Source organism: Ictidomys tridecemlineatus, chromosome 6 (assembly GCF_052094955.1).
Source record: "Ictidomys tridecemlineatus isolate mIctTri1 chromosome 6, mIctTri1.hap1, whole genome shotgun sequence".
Taxonomy (NCBI): domain Eukaryota; kingdom Metazoa; phylum Chordata; class Mammalia; order Rodentia; family Sciuridae; genus Ictidomys; species Ictidomys tridecemlineatus.
This window is the reverse complement of record NC_135482.1, coordinates 188,884,892-188,904,317: the sequence shown is the minus strand read 5'-3', so window position 1 is coordinate 188,904,317 and position 19,426 is coordinate 188,884,892. Positions and strand designations below refer to the sequence as shown.

The following is a 19,426-nucleotide window of genomic DNA, read 5'->3' as shown; positions in this document are numbered from 1 at the left end:
GCACTTCTGCAGAAGTCTGGTGGCCTTATCTCGTTTGATCCCTCTTTCACATGTACCCAGCAGGTTCTCTGGGCGTGTGGGAGGTGACTGAGAAGACAGTGATAATAACCAGTGCTTCCCTAGACCTGGACCTGTGCTGGTGGAGCTTGTAAACCAGGCGGCCCTGGGAGAGGGCAGAGGCCGGGCTCAGGTTCCTGCAAACACCTTCTTTGTGAAGAGCCACCCACCTCCCACCTGCCAGGTAAGTGGGCCCAAGGGGCCTCTGCTGAAGGGGGACATCACAAGGTGTGGGGTCAAGGGAGCCTCAGCCGGCCACTGGCAGCTCTGGAATCTGGCTTCATCTGCGCAATGAGGACATTAGTCAACAAGATGGTGACGTCCTCCAGCTCTGAGAACCCAGTGATTTCTGAGCAGGAGGCCGGTAAGCATGTCCGATGAGATCATGGGTCTTGCCACGCGTCTGTTCACCGTGACAGTGGCTTTCCTATTCTGTGTGGGTGGCCTGCCCTAATCACCGTGTGGCCTGTAGCAGGTGTCCATCTAGGAAGACTCATGCAGCAACACAGCAGCTGGTGGAGGGCCTGTGACCACACAATGTCAAAGGCAGATACCCAAAGAGAGGGGACAGAGTAGAGGAGGGCCACACCAGGGAGGGCCACACCAGGGATACCCTGCTTATGTGCGACAGAACCAAATGCTCTGGGTGGGAGCCCTTCCCCGTCCCTCAGTGTGCAGACACAGGAGCCGGGCAGCTGAGCGAGAAGAGCCCTCCGTCCTTGGTAACAGGAGCTAGCAAGGCGCTGCTACTGATTTGCTCGGGCTTAGTGAGGTTTGGGGTCACCTAGGAAGCAGGGTAAAAAATGAGGGCAGAGGCCCCTCTCCTGATTCTCCCAACCCCAGCGACTTGTTCCACTCTCTGGTGGACTGCGGCTACTGCAGGAATCCTGGCAACCTCACTAGCCAGCCGCAGACTCAGGGAGCAGAGCTGGCCTCCAGTCTTAGGGCAGGTGGGTAGGCCCTGGCCCTGGCTGCCCAGCATCTGCACTCTCCGGCAAACATGTGCTGGTGGCCAAGGCTTCCTCAACCCATCTCTCAACTGTTTGTGAAATTAAATGATGTCATTATTATGAAAACTGATAAAGGATGAAGGAAAAAGAAAGAGTGGTTTTCACAAGAACTGAGTCAGACGAACAGGTAACAAACCAATCTGCTGTCCAAACAGGAGAGTGACAGCTCGGGGGGGCGGGGTGCAGGACTCCCATGCATTCACTGTGTTCTCCCCACAACTGCCATACAGGATGCAACCTGGGACTCATCCATGATGGGCTGTGGGCCTGGACTCCGAAAGATCACTCAAATTTCAACCCTTAGGGGCTGGGGATGTGGCTCAAGCGGTAGCGCGCTCGCCTAGCATGCGTGCGGCCCGGGTTCGATCCTCAGCAGCACCACATACCAACAAAGATGTTGTGTCCGCCGAGAACTAAGAAAAAATAAATAAATGTTAAGATTCTCTCTCTTTCTGTCCCCCTCTCTCACTCTCTCTTTAAAAAAAAAAAAAAATTTCAACCCTTAGAACTTTATTTCTTCAAGAGAGGACCTTGATCACATGGACACCAGAGACTGGAGAGCGAGTTACATGGACATGTTTGAAATTTAAGTACTTGATACATGGGCAATAGGTGACACATTTCTATACTTTATTTGCTTTAAAAATATTAATTGACTAACCGCCACACCCAGCCTAGAATAAGAGCTTCCGTCTGTTCCTCTTATGTTGAGAGGGAGGTGGTGGCCCAGGGGTGGGCACCTGACTTGCCTGCTCACTTATGGGGCTCCGTGTCCCCAGGCATGTGATTGAACCTGGGGTGGGGCCAAATCACCGCAGCCCTTGGCCACAGGGAGCTGCTGTTAGCCCTTCGTGTTCAGTAGGTACCAGTGGAGAATCACTGGGCAGCAGAGCCACTGGGCTGCCTGCTGGGCTTCATGGTCAGCTTCACCTGCATCGGGTTCTGGGAGTGTTCCCTAGAGGCCTGGAGCTTGTCCCAGAATGCTGTGCGTGGCTTCTCAGTCTGGTGCTGCCCATAGACACCAGACCCCAGGCTCCAGGAGTGACCCCTCCCTCAGATCCAGGGCCAGCAAACTGCATTCTGCACCTGGGCTGGCTCTTGACCTTGCCCTCCAGGTGAGGGGCCTATATAGGGACAAACATGACTGACTACCCACCTGGCCAAGGCCTGGCTTTGCCACCGTTGAGGTCAGCTCAGGTCAACACTGCTTTGAGGATAGCTATCAAAGTTGGACAGGAAGGATAAGGTTTGAGACCAAACAGGAACCTTGTGGGAAGTGTTAGAATCCAAGTCCTAAGGAAACGCTGTGCTCTCTCTGGGGCCCAGTAGGGCCTCCAACAATGAAGTGAGGGGAGCGGTATTGGGGTCCCCAGGCTTGGTCCTATTACCCTGGGCTATAGTCTTTCCATCACTGTCTGATCTGGGCCAGTCTATCCAGCCCCAGGGTTTGGAGCCTCCCAAAGGAAAGGAGTGCCCTGGGCCCGCCCGATCTGAACCTCCTGAAGAAGCTGCCAGTGCCCGAAGAGAGGAGGTGACATTCCTTTTGAGCCTTTCAACCTTTTATTGGATATTTCAAAATGCAAAAGAGTGCATAGGTGTGAGCTATGAAAATCCCAGCAAAACACACCCCTGTCCACCCGCTTCCGAAACAGCCATTCCTCGTCCCCTGGGGATCTTGGGGGCCTTCTCAAGTCCTCTCACTGCCTCCCTTGCCCCAAGCAAGTGAATCCTCAAATTGTTTTTTCTCATTTTAGAGTGGCTTTGAGCTCCAAATTCCAAAATTTTGCAATTTGCAACTGGTCATGATTTGAAGGTCATTCACACCACCAGAAATAAGAGGGGCTGAGAGTGAGTATTTGACTTTAATCTTTTTACATTTATTTTTTAGTTGTAGTTGGACACAGTACCTTTATTTCACTTATTTATTTTTATGTGGTGCTGAGGATCAAACCCAGGGTCTCACACGTGCGAGGCGAAAGATCTACCACTGAGTCACAACCTCAGCCCAATCTTTTTACATTTTTTTTTTTTTTTAAATAACCAAACCATTTTTCAGGTCACTTCAGTTCAGGGCTCAGGTTCCCTGAGCAGGAACATCATTGCCTCTCTCTTCAGGTGGGGATGGGCCAGACTTGGGGTGCTCACTCTGCTAGGGGGTTGGCTTTTCCAATTATTCACTGGACTACATTTTTATGCCTACGCAGGTCTTCAGGTGTTCAGGAGGCCAAGACTTTTATTTGTAAAAGCCCCCATGGTCTGAACAGCTGTATCATATGGAACATAGGAGTCAGTCCTAGGTTACACAATGCAGGGGGTGTTAAAAATCTGTAAGGACGTTGTAGGCTCATCGGCTTTCTGATACAACAGGGTACTTCTGTTGAATATCACCCTGGCCCCCAGTGAACAAGAGAAATGAAAATCTTCTCAAACCCCAAAAGACCCTCTTAGGGCTGAACTATCTCTGGTGGGATAGGGCTGATCAAAAGAGAAGGAGTGGCTTTGCGGTCCCAAGGAGCAAGGAGCCAGGTCCCCTCTGACACCACCTCCCAGGGCCCTGGCCCTTAGCACCTGGCTGCCTTCTGGGCAGGGCCAGCAAACAGGCTGGATGCAAGCAAGGGGCTGGCAGGCCCCCCTGGCACCCACAGTGCCTGGCTCTTCACTGAGCCTGGGGTCCTTGTCAACCAACAAGGGATCTGCAAAGCTCCGGGGGCTACAGCCCTGGTTAAAGACCCGGATATTGAGTGCAATTTTTTCACTGAGGTTGCAAATAGCCACTTTTGAAAAGGCCAAGTGTCCTTACTGCCGAATCTCTGGGGGCACTGCATCACCTCCAGCCCAACTCAGGAAGCTGGGGCACACCATCCTCAGTGCTGGGAAAGCAACGTTGTCACCTTTTTCCACTCTGCCTGCAGTGTCTCATAAGTGCACATGCTGGGGACAGCCTGCTGGACATGGCTCGGGCAGAGTTAGTGGGTGTGGAAGAAGACTCTAGCCTCACTGGAGGAGTCCTGGCCTTGCTTCCTGAGGTGTCCCTTGTGGGCTCCCATTTTGCTGCAGACAGCAGGGAGGGTCTTCTGTTGAGAGGGTCTCCCAGTGCTCCCGGGCCTGCTGTGAGCAGGAGTAAGGGACCAGAACAGTCCCAAAGGAGTGTGAGTCCCACCTGGGGGAACTTCCTTCTCTTCTCCCATTGCCAAGGTGTGCATAGGCAGAGGGAGAGAAATACCAACTGTGCAAGGCCAGGGACAGCCTAGGGAGGGGCTGAGGACCGGCCTGGCCCCAGGAGGGCTGGCTTTACCCTCAAGGTCAGTGGTGTGACCCCAGTCAGATTACCCTGGCTCCTGACCCTGGCCCCTTGCTCAGGAGAATGTGGGCTTTCACTAGAAGGTTGCTCTCTTCCAGCCTAGACATCCCCTCCGAACCTGAGGACAGACTCCACACTTGGGGAGGAGGGTCTCAGTGGGGCTCACAGGAGCATTGGTCCTGGGCAAGGCAGAAGGTAGATCCCAAAGAGCCGTCTGCCCCCATGTGCTAGGCTGATCAGCTTTCTGATACAACCGGGTACTTCTGTTGAGTATCACACTGGCCCCGTTCCTGGGCTGGGGAGGGACTTGGGAGGTTTCCTCTAGTGTTATTGACTAGGGGTCACATAATACTTTTGCAGTATTTTTCTGATAATCTGGAACATGTGGTCAGTTCATCCCTAAGGAGCTTCTGTGTTTGGCTGAGGACCAGGGTAGGTTTTTAGGAAACCAGAAGCAGACTTTAGGCCAGGTAGATTTCTGTCAAAGGCCCCCTTTTCCACACTCCTTGGATTCCTCTTTTTCCCCTTCTACTACCAAGTCTACTCAAATTCCCAGGGCAGCTCAGAACATTCTAGAACAGTCACACAACTACGAGCTCCCTGGGAAGCTGTGGGTCTGCAGACAGTAGGAGGGGCCCGCAGAATCTCGACAGTTTCTTGGGACTGCCTGAATTCCTGTCTGGGGCTCCAGGACCTTTGAAATTCTCACTGGGCAGATCAGATAACTCTGCAGAGTGGATCAACAAAAGTGGTCAAAGCCCCTGCTCTGGCCGGGTAGACCCCCTGGGCTTTTCTCTCCTTTGAGGCCCTTGTCCACTCTTCTTAGGCTCCCAGCCCTTCCTTGGGCCCTGCCTAGCTCCCTACTCTAAGAAACCAGCCTCTTCACCTCCCTCTGCTTCCTTTTACCTCTATCCTCTCCTTCCTCGAGTTCTGGAGGTCCCTGCTCGTACCCTGTTCCCGGCCTGGCTCTCAGACTCTCCGGCCCTGGTCCTCCTCGAGTCACATTTCCTGGATGAACCTCTTCCCCACCTCCACTTTCCCCCTTCCTCAGCCTCCAGCTCTTGTCATGGGGAACTGCCACTCCCTGGCTGCCCCACTCTGCCCCCACCCTTCAAGCCCTGCCCTGCCTGGGGCTGCCCTCTGCTGCCTCTCCCCCCACTCCAGGCCTGTGAGTGTCTGCAGAGTCCTGTTTCCTCCCTCCAAATTCCCAAGAACCCCACCTACCCCCTTTATTGCCAGAGCAGGCCCCCCTCTAGCTGTCCAGCCGCCTCTCTTCAGCGGATGTCCTACACCTACTGGTCACTTTCCCAGCCTCTGCAGCCCACAGCAGCCCCAGAGCTTCTGCGATGGACATTTCAGCTCTAAAGGGAGCATCATCAAAATTTAGCTATTGGTGTTGAATCTGCATCAGACGTGCCTGTAGTAAGCAGGTTGGTAAAGTCACATGATGGGGGCTATTTTTCTCTCATATAAGATTTCCGTTTCAGAACCAAATTTTTAGTATGAACCAAATCTTAGTCTGGTGTTCTTCGTCCATGCCTTTATAGAAACACTGTATCAGTTAGGGGACTGGAAAGTGAAGAAAATAACCAGATTTCACAAATTAAATGTCACGAAATCTAACTGGTTAAAAGAGCTCAAGTTTGTGGTTTTAGACACTTCCATTTCAATTTATGGATTGTGGGAACATAAACTCTGGGACCCAGAAAGCATCTCAATGACACTAGGATATGTCTTGATTTTGTGCTTAATTTGCCTAAAATCTTCGCCTTTCTAACCTCACCCAGTTCAGGTCCACACATAGGGACCTGGGGCAGGTTCTTCTTAGCCGTGGAGGGATGTCTACTACAGACATTTTTCTCCTCTCCCTTTCTCATGTCACAATCTGGAATCCTCTTGCTTGAGAATGAAGCCCAATCTGTGATCATTTGCCCAAAATCAAAAACCTCCATCTTTTCTGGACCTTAGGAAATGGAATCAAATGGCTCACTGATGCCCCCCTCTGGCGAGGTCTTTTTTGGGGCGTGCCATCAGCCAGGAAGATTTCTGGGCATCTCCACAGGAGGTGGGTATTCGCAGTTTCTAAATCCTGAGTTGGGCAGCTGCAGTCTGTGTCCACATCTGCAGGAGGCGAGAGTGGCCAGCAACGGGACCCCAGGAGGCAAAGAGAAAGAGCCCAAGAGTGAAGGGCAGACTGCGTGTGGCGGTCTGGAGGGTGGTGGGGAGGGGGCGCCTCCAGCTGCACTACAGGGAGGAAAGCAGGTCCCCCCCTCCCCCCCCCTTCCCGGAGGCCTGCAGCTGCAGAGGAGCTGGGAAGAGCTAAAGAGCTCCCAAGAAACCCCGAGTCACCTCCCACCCATGCTGCCTGCATTTTAGTTCTCAGTTCCCATTCTCCAAATTCCCAGTCTCTGAAAGACTGACACACAGGGTCACTGAGGTTCCTCTGGGCAGGACAAGCGTCTCTGAAATGTGATCACATTCAGGTGGGAATTCTCCTTTTGAATTTGGGCCTCTAATTCGTGATCCTCACAGGGGACTATGGTTCGCCTGACCCCGGGGAGGGCCAGGATGTGGCCACAGTTTGTTTTGCTTTGCTCAGTGCTCTCAGAGGGTGGGAAGGAGCAGAGTAGACGGTGTATTTTTGGATGCAGCTGCTCTTTGCCTGGGGAAGTACAGAGGGTGGTTTCAACTTGTCCTGGAGGTCACACCATCACATTTTCATCAGCACTCTCATGGGGCCTCACTGTGACTTGGTCAGGGCATGAAGGTGACCAGAGATGACCACCGGACTCTCCACCAGCTGAGATGAGAAAACCAGATTCCAGTAAGGGCTGCTGCTGGGGACCAACCGGGCAACCAGTCACCTCAGCCTCATTCTGAGCAGCTTGATGGCTCCAGGCAGCCTAAGGATGGGGTCCCACTGAGCCCAAAGGGCCAGGCTTCAGAATGGTGATGGCACTGAGTGGTGTCATACAGGAACCAAAGTGCTGTGTTCACTTAGAAGGCACCCAAGCCTCTGGAGAAACATGAACAGTCTGGTTTTTATGTTTTCCTTTTTAGTGAAAATGCCTAGAATGGAATTTTATTTAGAAAAGTCTAAAAAATAGAGAGGAACAATGAAGGTGGAGTAGAGGAAGGCTGCACCTTCCAGTTGCTCAGCCGCTCGGTACTGCTTCTCCAGCGAGCTGGGTGACTGAGGGCATTGACTGAAATTCCATGTGGGACTGTCAGAGACTCAGAGAGACCGGACAGTCTGGTGTTTTGAACAAGAGAGTACATTGCAGCGAAGCCAGTGGTGGCAGCAATAGTGGGTCACCACAGACAGGAGGAGTGATACAAAGGGGAAGAAACACAGCAGATGGATTTGGCATGAACATCTGTAGTACAGAAAGGCAACCTGAACTGAAGCTGGTTCAGAGGCTGCGCAGCAAGCCCTATAATCCTCACATTGTGAGCAGAGAGATAAAGCAGGGAGCCATCTTGTGAAGGTCATGCTGCAGCTTGGTGTTGTGGGAACCCTGGAGATCATAGTAAATATTGTCATAGTGTCCCAGCCAGTGCCTAGGAGGTGGCCTAGGGTGCATCCAGAGGAATGCAATTCAATTAGGCAAAGAGAAGATTATATTCACTTTCTCTTTGAGTCCAGTGGCTCTTGGACTGAAGAGAGTCAGGAAACCCAACAAGTGGATGTGACATTTGGGGATGAAGCCTTGGAAGGCCATATTTATGGGTGATAGAGTGTGTGAGATCTGCTGTGCCCCCTCACTCAGGAGGTCGCACTATTAGTGGAATTCTCAGGAAGCCCCCATGACACCCAGTGGAGACTGGAATCTGCCTAGCCCTTTAAGTGTGTTGATCTAATCTTTCTGGAGTTACCACCTGCAAAAGTTCTGAAGTTCCACTCTGAGGTAGACCCCCAGCTGCTGGAACTTCCCATTTAGAACTCTGCATCAGCCCTGCCCTGGGGTGCATCAATCTAGTCTGTCTGGACAAAACTCCAGTAGGTGGTATTTCCCATTCTATCCTACTTTGTACTGGTGACAAGAAAGCCGAGTCATTTCAATCAGCTTCAGGCAAACAGTTCCAGGCCACTCTAGTCAGCAGCTTGGTGAGCAACACAAAGGAGGAAGGGTTTATTAGCCCTCAGCCCTTGGTCTCTCTAAGGGCTGCATAGACCAAGAAAAAAGGGGAAGGTGGGTAGTCTGGCACAGGCAGTGAATATTTATCCTTATCCACAGTTTCAACCACCCCAATGGAGACAATTATTTTTCATTAACAATTTTTTTGTTTTGTTGTATTTACTGATATATATGTGTGTGAGTGTGTGTGTGTGTGCCACATATGTGCAAGTATACACACGTATTACTGTTAATCATTTTTTTCCCTTTTCACTATTTTGTTCTTTGAAGGTTTTGTTGTGGTGGTGGTGGTGGTGGTTGTTACTCTCTTTTCTCCCCCTAAATGCTAAAATTTCTTGCTTGCTCTTTCTCTAGTATTTTTCTTTCTCATTTTTCTTTATGGCCTTCACTTGCTACCTCTCTCCTGCTTTTTTTTCTTTTCTCCTTTTGAATATTCTAAACTCTTTTTCCTTCCTACCCCATTTTATTTTAATAAACTATATTTTACCATTTTCAAACTATTTAGATTATATAATTTAAGCCCACACCATTCATGTTGTTGTAGTTATTAGTATTGTGGATGTCATAGTTCACACCTACTGTTTACTTTAATGCTGTATCTAGCTCATGGTTGTTTATTGCTGTTGCTAACTGCTGACCCAACCATCAGTGTCATACATGACATAGTAGGGACCTGGTATTTATTTTAATGCTGAATATTGCTCACTGCTATTGTTACTGTTATCTCTTTCTTTTCTGTGAGATGCTGGGAATCTAGCTTGATTATCCAATGAGTTCACAGGGAAGACACTGTGGATAAAGTAACACAGGGTAAAGATTGTGGATATCACATCTATAAGGGGTCTCAGCTTAGATCATTCCCATACCCTTTAGAACATAGAGTTAAACCTAGAAGAGCAATCGCAGAGGGTGTATCACCTATACCATGCTAAGAGCATTGCCCCAATCTTGTGAGACCTACAGAGAAAGTGGAATCCTTAAGCTTTGACACAATACACATTATATCAAAGTACACTAATCATCACCAAAGAACTAGTAGGGAAACTATGCTATGAAAACCACCTGGAAATATATTCAACAGTTTACAACAATCTGATATCCCAGAGTACTTCCCCAAGAGAAGGCTATTCCCTGAAAAGGTCCTCACATAAAAGTGGAAGAGAAGTCCATTCCAACAGATGCCACATCTCAACATAGGAATACAACAAATGTGAAAAAACAAGGTAACACAACACCTCCTAAAGTTCATAATATACCAGGAACTGACTCCAAAGATATTGGAGTGGTTGAAATACCAGATAAAGAATTCAGAAGAGTGATTATAAAAAAAGCATCATGTATTCCAAGAGAACCCAGAAAAAAATGAATGAAAATAACTGAGAGAAAAATAACTGCCAAGGCTACAATACCTAATAAAGCTCTCCTTCAGAACTGAAGAAATAAAAGACCTTACAAGATAAGCATACATTAAAAGAATTTATGAACACTGAGCCAGCATTACAGAAATTATTTAAAGACATATTATATATAGAAGGAATCAAAAAACTCCAGAATTTGGGGCTGGGGTTGTGGCTCAGTGGTAGAGTGCTCGCTTGGCATGCAGAAGGCACTGGGTTCGATCCCCAGCACCACATAAATGTAAAGTGAAGATATTGTGTCCACCTACAACTAAGAAATAAACATATAAAAAATAAAACCTCCAGAATTCATGAATGGATAAATCTCATTAGAAAAGTAGCTAAGCAAATGATAAATAGGACCAAATTAAACATTAGAAATAAATCAAAATGGAAAGAATAAAAAACTCTATAACACTGAATGCGAATGGTCTACACTATAATTAAGACACAGTTGGAAGAATGAAATAAAAAATATGACCAAACAATAAGCTGCTTGCATCTTGATCCATCTTACAGGCAAAAACAGCCTGAAAGTGAAAGGATGGAAAATGATATTCCATGGAAATGGAGCCCGTAAACAAGCAGGAGCAGCTGCTCTCATATGTGAAAAAGCAGACTTCAGGTCAATATTAATCAGAAGAGACAAAGAGAACAATCAAACAGGAAGATAAAATGATACTAAATATTTATGCCCCCAAATGTCATTATACTAATTACATAAAACAAACACTACTTGATGTAAAGACTCTGAGAGACCCCAAATACAATTTTGTCTCAGCTGTTTGTGGAACCTTCTTGAAAACAGAGCATATTTTAGGCCATAAAGCAAGTTTTAGCATTTTAATAAAAAAATTTATATAACACCTTGCATTTTATCAGATCACAATGAAATGAAGTTTTAAGAAGCAAATGAGAATAGAAAGATACAACATATCAGAATCTCTGGGACACTATTATGGCCGTTGGAAAGTTTGTGAAAAGTGCCTACATAAAAAATCAGAAAGAGCCTAAATAATCTAATAATGCACCTCAAGGCCCTAGAAAACCATTTCCAAAACCAGTAGAAGGAATGAAATAATTAAGGTCAGAGCCAAAAGTAATGAAATAGAGAATTAAAAATCAATACAAAAAATCACTGAAACAAAGAGCTGATTCTTTTTTTTTTCTTAAGAGAGAGAGAATTTTTAAAATATTTATTTATTTATTTGTTTAGTTTTCGGCGGACACAACATCTTTGTTTGTATGTGGTGCTGAGGATCAAACCTGGGCTGCATGCATGCCAGGCGAGCGCACTACGGCATGAGCCACATCCCCAGCCCAAAAGAGCTGATTCTTTGAAAAGATAAGCAAGATTGATAAACTTTTCACTAAACTAACCAAAAGAAAGAGAAGACCCAATTAATAAAATTGGAGATGAAAAAGGACTATTTTGAAAACCAATACTCTAATAAACTGAAAAAATCTAGAAGAAATGAATAAATTTCTAGATACACATGACATACCAAAATTGAACCAAGAGGATATAGAAAACCTAAACCAACTAATAATAAAAAAATTGAAACAGTAATAAAAAGCCTTCCAACAAAGAAAAGCCCAGGATTGGGTAGCTAAATTCTACCTGTTTAAAGAACTAATCTAATGTGGGGCTGGGATTGTAGCTCAGTGGTAGAGTGCTCACCTTGCACATGTGAGGCACTGGGTTCAATCCTCAGCACCACATATAAATAAATAAAGGTATTGTGTCCATCTACAAATTAAAAAAAAAGTTAAAAAAAAAAGAACTAATGTGAATGGTCCTCAAATTATTTCATGAAACAGAAAGGGACATTTCCAAATAGGAACACTTCCAAATTCATTCTACAAAGCCAATATCTCCCTGATACTTAAACCAGACAAGGACACAACAAGGAAACAAAACTACACATTAATATCCTTGTGACCATAGACACAAAATCCTTAATAAAATATTAGCAAATCATATTGAACAACATGTTAAAAGACTGTGAATCACAATCAAGTTGGTTACACCATGATGAAGTTGGTTTCATTGCAGGGTTGCAAGGGTGGTTCAACATATGCAAATCAATAAGTGTAATTCACCACATAAGTAATATAAAGGACAGAAATCACAGAATCATCTCAATAGTTGCAAACAAAGCTTTCAACAAAATTAAGTTCATTTGGATGAAAAAAATGAAGAAAGTGGGGTCAGAAGAAACTTTCCTCAACATCATAAAGGCTATCTATGATAAATCCAAAGGCAACATTGTAGTTAATGGGGAAAAACTGAAAGCATTTCCTCTAAACTCAGGAATAAGACAATGATGTTCATTCTCACCACTCATATTCTATACAGTACTTAAAGCTTTAGCCAGAGAAATTAAACGAGAGAAAGAAATAAAAAGGATACAAATAGGAAAGGGAAGAAATCAAATAATCACTGTCTGCAAATGGCATGATCCTATACTTGGAAGATCCAACAAGTTCTACCAGAAGACTTGTTGAGCTAATAAACAAGTTCAGCAAAGTATCAGGATATAAAAATTCAACATACAAAAATCAGTAGCTTTTCCATACACCAACAATTAATCCACTGAAAGAGAAATCAGGAAAACAATTCCATTTAAAGTCTCCAAAAAATAAAAACAAACAAACAAACCCACCCAAGGAATAAATCTAACCAAGGAGGTGAAAGACCTCTACAATGAATATTATAGAACTCTGAAGAGAGAAATTGAAGAAGGCACGAGAAAATGGAAAGACCTCTCATGCTCATGAATAGGCAGAATTAATATTGTTAAAATGGCCATTTTAGCTAGACATGGTGGCACATGCTTGTAATCCCAGTGGCTCAGGTGGCTGAGGCAGGACGACTACAAGTTCAAAGCCAGTCTCAGCAATTTAGTGAGGTCCTAAGCAACTGAGTGATACTCTGTCTCTAAATAAAATTTAAAAAAGGGCTAGGGATATGGCTCAGTGGTTGAGTGCCCCTGGGTTCAGTCCCAAGTTTACCCCCATTCCCCAAAAAGGCCAAATTAACAAAAACAATCTACAGATTCAATGCAACCCCCAACAAAGTACTAATAAAATTCTTCACAGAACTAGAAAAAACACTCCCAAAATTCATATGGAATAAAAGAAATAAACTAAAACAATTCATATGGAATAAAATAAATAACTAAAACAATTCTAAGCAAAATGAGCAATGTTAAAGGCATCACAATACCCACTTTTAAATTATACTATAGAGCTAAAGTAACAAAAATAGCAAGGTACTGGCATAAAAATAAGTATAAAGACCAATACAATAGAATAGAAGACACAGAGACAAAAACCACACAGGAATAATCATCTGATTCCTGTCAAAGGTGCCAAAAACATTTGTTGGAGAAAAGACAGCCTTCATAACAAACAGTGCAGGAAAACCTAGTATCCATATGTAGAAGACTGAAACTAGATCCTATCTCTTGCTCTGCACAACGTCAATTCAAAATGGATCAAGGACTTAGGAATTAGATCAGAAAATCTGCAACTGCTAGGAGAAAACATAGACTCAACACTTTAACATATGGATGCAGGCGATGACTTCCTCAATAGGATTCTTATAGCTCACAAAATAAAACCAAGAATTTATATAAGAGATGATACCAAATTAAAAAGCTTCTGTACAGCAAACGAAACAAGAGTGTGAAGAGAGAGCCGACTCAGGGAGTGCAGCTCCTTTCAAAGAGGATTAATATCCAGAATATATAAAGAACTCAAAAACTTATACACACACAAACACACACAAAACCCAACAAATAAATGGCAAATGAACTAAACAGACACTTCTTGAAAAAATACAAATGGCCAACAAATATCAAAAACACTCAAAATTTTTAGCAATCAGGAAAATGCAAATAAAAACTACACTGAAATTTCGTGGAAATCATCAAGAATACAAGTAAGAATAAATGCCTGTGAGGATATGTGGGGGGGGGGAGGGGAGAGGGACATTTATACACTGTTGGGATTGTAAATTAGAACACTCACTTTGGATATCAGTATGGTGGTTCCTCCAATGACCAGGAACAGAACTACCATAAGACTTTGCTGTAGTACTCCTCAGTATTTACCCAAAAGAATTAAAGTCAGCATACCATAGTGATCCCTGCATGCCCAGTGCAATTCACAATGGTCAAATTATGGAACCAGCCTAGGTGTCCATCAACAGATGAATGAAGAAAATGTATATATGTGCTCTGGATTTTCTTTTAAGCCATTAAAAAAAAAAAACTTATGCTGTTTTGCAGGAAAATAGATGAAACGTGAGAGCATTATGTAAAGCTAAATAAACCAGACTCAGAAAATCAAGGGTCATTGTGTTTGCTCTCAAATGTGGAAGCTAAGATTAAAAAAGGGGGGTGGGGGGACAGAATTTCATGAAAACAGACAGAAGCCCAGCAGAGTAGAGGAATGGGACGGGGCGGCTCTGGGGATCAAATTGACCAAGTTATGTTATGTGCATGTGTGAATATATCACCACGAATCCCATTATTACATATGATCTCAATGCACGGATAAAATTAATTTAAAAATACTGAAAAGTAAAACACATTAAAAACTTTATTGTAAGTATCACACATCTAAATTTGCATCAATTTGATACAGTGCTGCTCGTTTTGTGGAACATACCAGTCGCACAATTCGCTTACATGGTAATAGCTCTGGAGCTAGTCAACCACAGTGGCCGCCTCCTGCCTCCCCACCTCCCTGACTGCATTTCTGCAGTCTGCTCTGCCTCACCCACCACAGGAGCCAGGCCCGGGGCCAGGGAGAACCTGCTGCCAGATGGGCCTGCTGTGAGCGTGGAGGGAGACAGGTTAGCCCTCTAGCCGGATGAGGGTCGGCAAGGCTCTTTCTCTTCTCTTCTGGGGCTGAGCCTGCAGTGGGTCAGCCACCATGCTCTCTGGCAAAGCCCTGCAAGGCTCCAGAAAGCAACTATTCCCTTTGTCCTGTGACACCCTCGAGCCTGAGTGGCTAACTCTGACTTGTCTGAGCAAAATTAACCTCAAGTAAGCGTCATGGTGTATTCCAGAACCTCAAGTCAGTACTTGATTACCCTCATTATTTGTAATGGAAGTTGGGAGAATGAGCTGGAGAAATTCCCTGACTGGAACAGGCTGGAACAGTGTGGAGCTGGGATGAGCTTAAATTTCTCCTTCATCACCGAGGCCCGGTGGATACAGCTCATCCTCTGGGAAGTGGGGACACTGACAGCCAGTGGGATTTGAACAAAGTTCAACAACAAAAAAATCGTGATTAAAAAAGTCCATAAAAAATAAAGAATAATTTTACATGTCCCTCTTCATGGTGGCGATGATCAGAGGGTACACAGGAAAAGACACTTCGGTAAGAACATTACAACAGTAACGATTTCCCATCTGGACTGCTTTTCAATTGCCCACAGAAATCTGCAATTTTAATGCACCTGAACACAGTAGGAATGAATGATGATTCTCCAGACTAAGGAAAATGCCCAATAAAAAAATAAAGATAGAAAATACATGCTAATTTAATGGCAAACTTATTTTGGTACTACAACAGTAACCATCTCGGAGACAGGAAGAGGTGCAGCGGGAACCACCCTCTCCCCATGAGACATCGCTGCCAGAGCCTTCTTAGTACTTGGGCTGAGGTGGTGGCGGGGACCATGCCACTGCCAGTCAGTGGCTGGACTGGAACATCAGTGCTGCAGTAGGAAGTTGGTGGCCACATTGAGGTCATTGTTTGAGGCTCTTAAGGCTTCCAAAGCATCACCTCTGGAGAATCCCATCTCCATGAGCCGGGCGACCTGTGAACAGACAGCAGAACCCAGGAGGTTGGCGACAGCACTGCTTATCCTCCGACCCCCAAAAGGCTCCTGTGTGAACTTTGTAGAAAGGGTCAAAACTGAAACCACCACCTCCTCCCCCAAAAGAACTCAAACCAACTAACTGGTTTCTACTCCAATGTGAAATCTTCTGTTCTAAAAAGCATAACAGGTACCAGTTTACTACATATGGCCAATAAATACGCATTATTATCTCATATAACTTCATTTTATAGTTGAGGAAATGGGGCTTCTCAGGGTCAGTGACCCACTGGGACCAGGCCTTGGGAGCAGCTAGGCACAAGGGGTCGGAATGCATCCCTGGGACACTCCTGATCGAGCTTCTGCTCTGACTTAGGACAGGCAGGTGTCACATGCATGTGAACTGCCTCACTGGACGCCTGCTCCTGAGAATCACGACACGCTTTCAGTCCTTGGGTAACACATCAGCTCCTGCCTCTGGGGGCTGAGGCCTTGTCCGCCTGTGGCCTCTGTAGGCAGCAGCAGTGGTGGCCATGTACACAGGAGGCCGAGCTTGGTGTGAGGCAGCTGAAGCCCACGGGGACGCAGCCACACCAATCCTGGGGCTACGAATTCAGCTTCCTGCACTTTGTACAGTCTCCAATGTTCGAATCGGCAATATTACTAAAGTTTACCTGTAATCTGTTTTCCCAACTAAGAAGGACAATAAAAATATTGATAGCCTTGGATTAGCTACAGGAATCCAGTTTTTGCACTTATATTAAAATTGATCATACCTGCACCAACATGGCAAGAGATGATACTCTTCTAACCATTGAGATTTTCAATGACATATGCATTAAAGAGGCTCTGTGGACTGACCTGAGGACTCCCTCACCATTTAAAAATTCCTTTCAGATAGGAAGTGATACACTGGCCACACATGGAAGAACAGGTCCACCACTCTTCTCCTGCCCCTGCTCAGGGAACTCTGGGTGTCACCGAGTGGGGGTGAGGTGCGTGTGCACAGGGCTGGAGGAGGGGCTGACCAGCAGGGCCAACATGATGGAAGGCCCCAGTGAGAGGAAGAGGGTGCAGGGCAGTGGAAGGGACTCAGGGGACTCCCAGGCCCAGTCCCCACCTCCCTCAGAGCCTTAGGGAAACTGCTGAGAGGGCGTGGGGATACACAGGAGGGGACGCTTCTCAGAAGTGGAGTGCTGGCTGGTGTTTAGAAACTGAAGGCGACATTCATTTCATTATAGGTTGTGAGCACTGACAGGGTGAAGACTAGGACCTAACTCTGCAGCAGGAGGGCTGCTCCTCCCGACTACTTCCACTCCAGCTCCACCGTCACACAAACGCACAGCGGGCTGCATCCTCGATGTGGCTGCTGACTAGAGGACAGGCCTGTGCTGTAGCGGGGGCCCACCCAGGTGAGCCAGTGAGATGTGGCCCAGGCACAGCGAGGCGGTGCCCACAGGTGCCCTGAGCGCAACTCCCTGGCTTGATGGACAGCCTGGAGAGAACACAGAAATCTTCTAGCTTCGTTTCCCTCCCAAGGAAATACTCACCTTTTCTAGAATATCAGCCTTGGCCCAAGGCCCCAGGGCTGCTCTGCCTATCGAGTGGAAAGTTCTTCCTCGTAAAAGCAGAACCTGATCTTCATGGGCAGGAGAAGAGTGGTGGACCTGCTCTTCCCTGAGTGGCCAGCGCATCATTTCCTTTCTCCCTCTATCCCTTGGCTCCTCTGGGGAACACTCCCAGCCCCCTGGCTCCGTGGCTGCCCCTTGGCTGGGTGCTGCCTCTGCCTGGGAGGGGTCTTTTCCCTTGGCCCATCAGCGGCTCTTCACCTGTCGGCTCTTGGAGTGCCTGCTCTCCCCAACGTCTCCTAGTCCAGAGGACTCAGGACAAGAAGTCCTCGGGGGTCCCACCTTCCTGTCCCGGGCTCACTGAGGCTGTCCCTACCACTGGACTATAAACTCTCTGAGAAGAAGGGCTATGACTGCTTTGTTCATTTCTGTGTTTCAGGATCCAGCAGCTTCCAGCCTTGTCCCTTCTATCCCATGCTCTCATTTATGCATCACATCAAAATGTGCCTAGAACAGAGCACAACACTGTGGGCGTGGGCTGACCTAAGTCCTGGGTGCTGGAGGGCCGCCCTCCTCTGACCTTGCCGTCCACTTAGATGAAGACAGCACAGGACGCTTTTGAGGAAGCAGACTTGTGTGCACACGTGCTTTGCGCAGGGAGCCTTATCGTGGGACATAAGGCTTACCAGACAGAGAAAATGACCGAGTAGAAACAGCGTAATTCTTTCAAAATGTGAGAATTTACACTAAAAACCTTTGGGAAATTTCACCTGAAGCTCTTCAGACCAGGTTTCTCAATCCTCGCTTCTAGGCACATGACACTGCACATCCCTGCCTGTTTTCTAGCCAACTAAAGTGAATTATTTTTTATTTTAATTTTGTTGTCAACCAGGTTAGTTATCTCCCTCAAATTTGAATCACCCTGAAATTTGCTTAGTAAACTTCTCAAATTCGTTGGTGCTGAGATGTCACACAGCATCCTGGTGACATCCTGTGCCAGCAAGATTACTGTGGTACCTTGGATGAACACAATCTTTTTGATGTTCACAAGTCACCTGGTTTAGGCTCTGCCAGATGCCAAATATCAATTTTGCCATCCTGTTCTTGGGATTCACTTTCTCCTTTCATTAGGGGCATTTTGAAGCTGAATGTTAGTCCCCATCCTTTCTCGAGCCCCTGTGTCCGGGGTAGGGGATGGGCTGGGGGACCAGCACCGACTGCACTGCAATAAGAGGGAAATCTCTGGACTGGGCAGGATTGACACGAGCTCTTAAGCTGTTAGTCTCAACCGTCTGCAGTTAGGGAACTCCGTCCCAGGCCAGTGAGGAGCTGTCAGCCACCTTCTTTCCATCCATTATCTCTGCAAAAGTGAAACCGCAGGCCCACTTCAATGGCTTGGAAAAGGCTGCCTTTACTATCCCTCTTGGTCACCTCAAGCACAGCTGAGGACCGGCTGCTTCTGTGCACCTGGCCAGCACGAGCAAATCTATTTGCTGTCCATTAGCACAGCATGGGGGTCAGGATTCACTGGAGCTGCAGTGCCCAGTTCAACAGAAGTTGGGGCACCTGACCTTTCCTCCACTGGTGAAGATGCTGATGGCAGGTAGTGACATGCAGGCCGCTACAGCAGAGGAGCAGCCAGGCTGCAGGGGCCCCATTGTCTGGAATGCCACTGTGTCTTAGCCACATAAGCAACGTCCAGCGTGAGGAGCAAAAGCTTTTCTTCCTCCTGAGGTCATTCCCTCTTAGGCATGTGCAGCCACACGCACACTGGCACTGGCTCACGGCCCAGCCTGGCTTTTCACAGGTCTCTGCAGAAGACTTTCTGCCATCTGAGCAGGCTGTGGGCTGGCAATGCAGGCTGAGGTGGGCCACCAGGCCCACTTAGGACGGAGCTGGTTTGGACCTTGCATGTTCTTTAGAAGTGAGAAGACCAGTGTGATTAGAGGGTTTTCATTGCTGATAAACTTGGTATGTTTGTCAGAGAAAATGACTAAGTAGAAATAGTTAGCATTGTTTTTTTAAAAAATGAATATTTATAGTAAGAAATGGTACCTGTCAAGCTCCTCTCACACGCAGAACACACATGGATAAATGAAAGTGTATGCTTGGGCTTAG

General features: G+C 46.6%; 1 protein-coding gene and 1 long non-coding RNA gene across 3 annotated transcripts in view; one reads left to right on the top strand and one right to left on the bottom strand.

The window, feature by feature from the left end:
- LOC144365205 (uncharacterized) lies at window positions 1–18,072 on the top strand. Its single transcript, XR_013423500.1, has 2 exons — window positions 1–241; window positions 16,982–18,072. It is a non-coding gene; the product is annotated as an uncharacterized LOC144365205 (long non-coding RNA).
- Ubac2 (UBA domain containing 2) overlaps window positions 14,495–19,426 on the bottom strand; it is a 159,389-nt gene continuing 154,457 nt past the window's right edge. For both annotated transcript variants that reach the window (XM_078016282.1, XM_005317020.5), the window contains one exon: window positions 14,495–15,740. In XM_078016282.1, coding sequence (XP_077872408.1) covers window positions 15,633–15,740 — 108 coding nt within the window. In that variant the 3' untranslated portion in view covers window positions 14,495–15,632. The remainder of the gene's footprint in view (window positions 15,741–19,426) is intronic.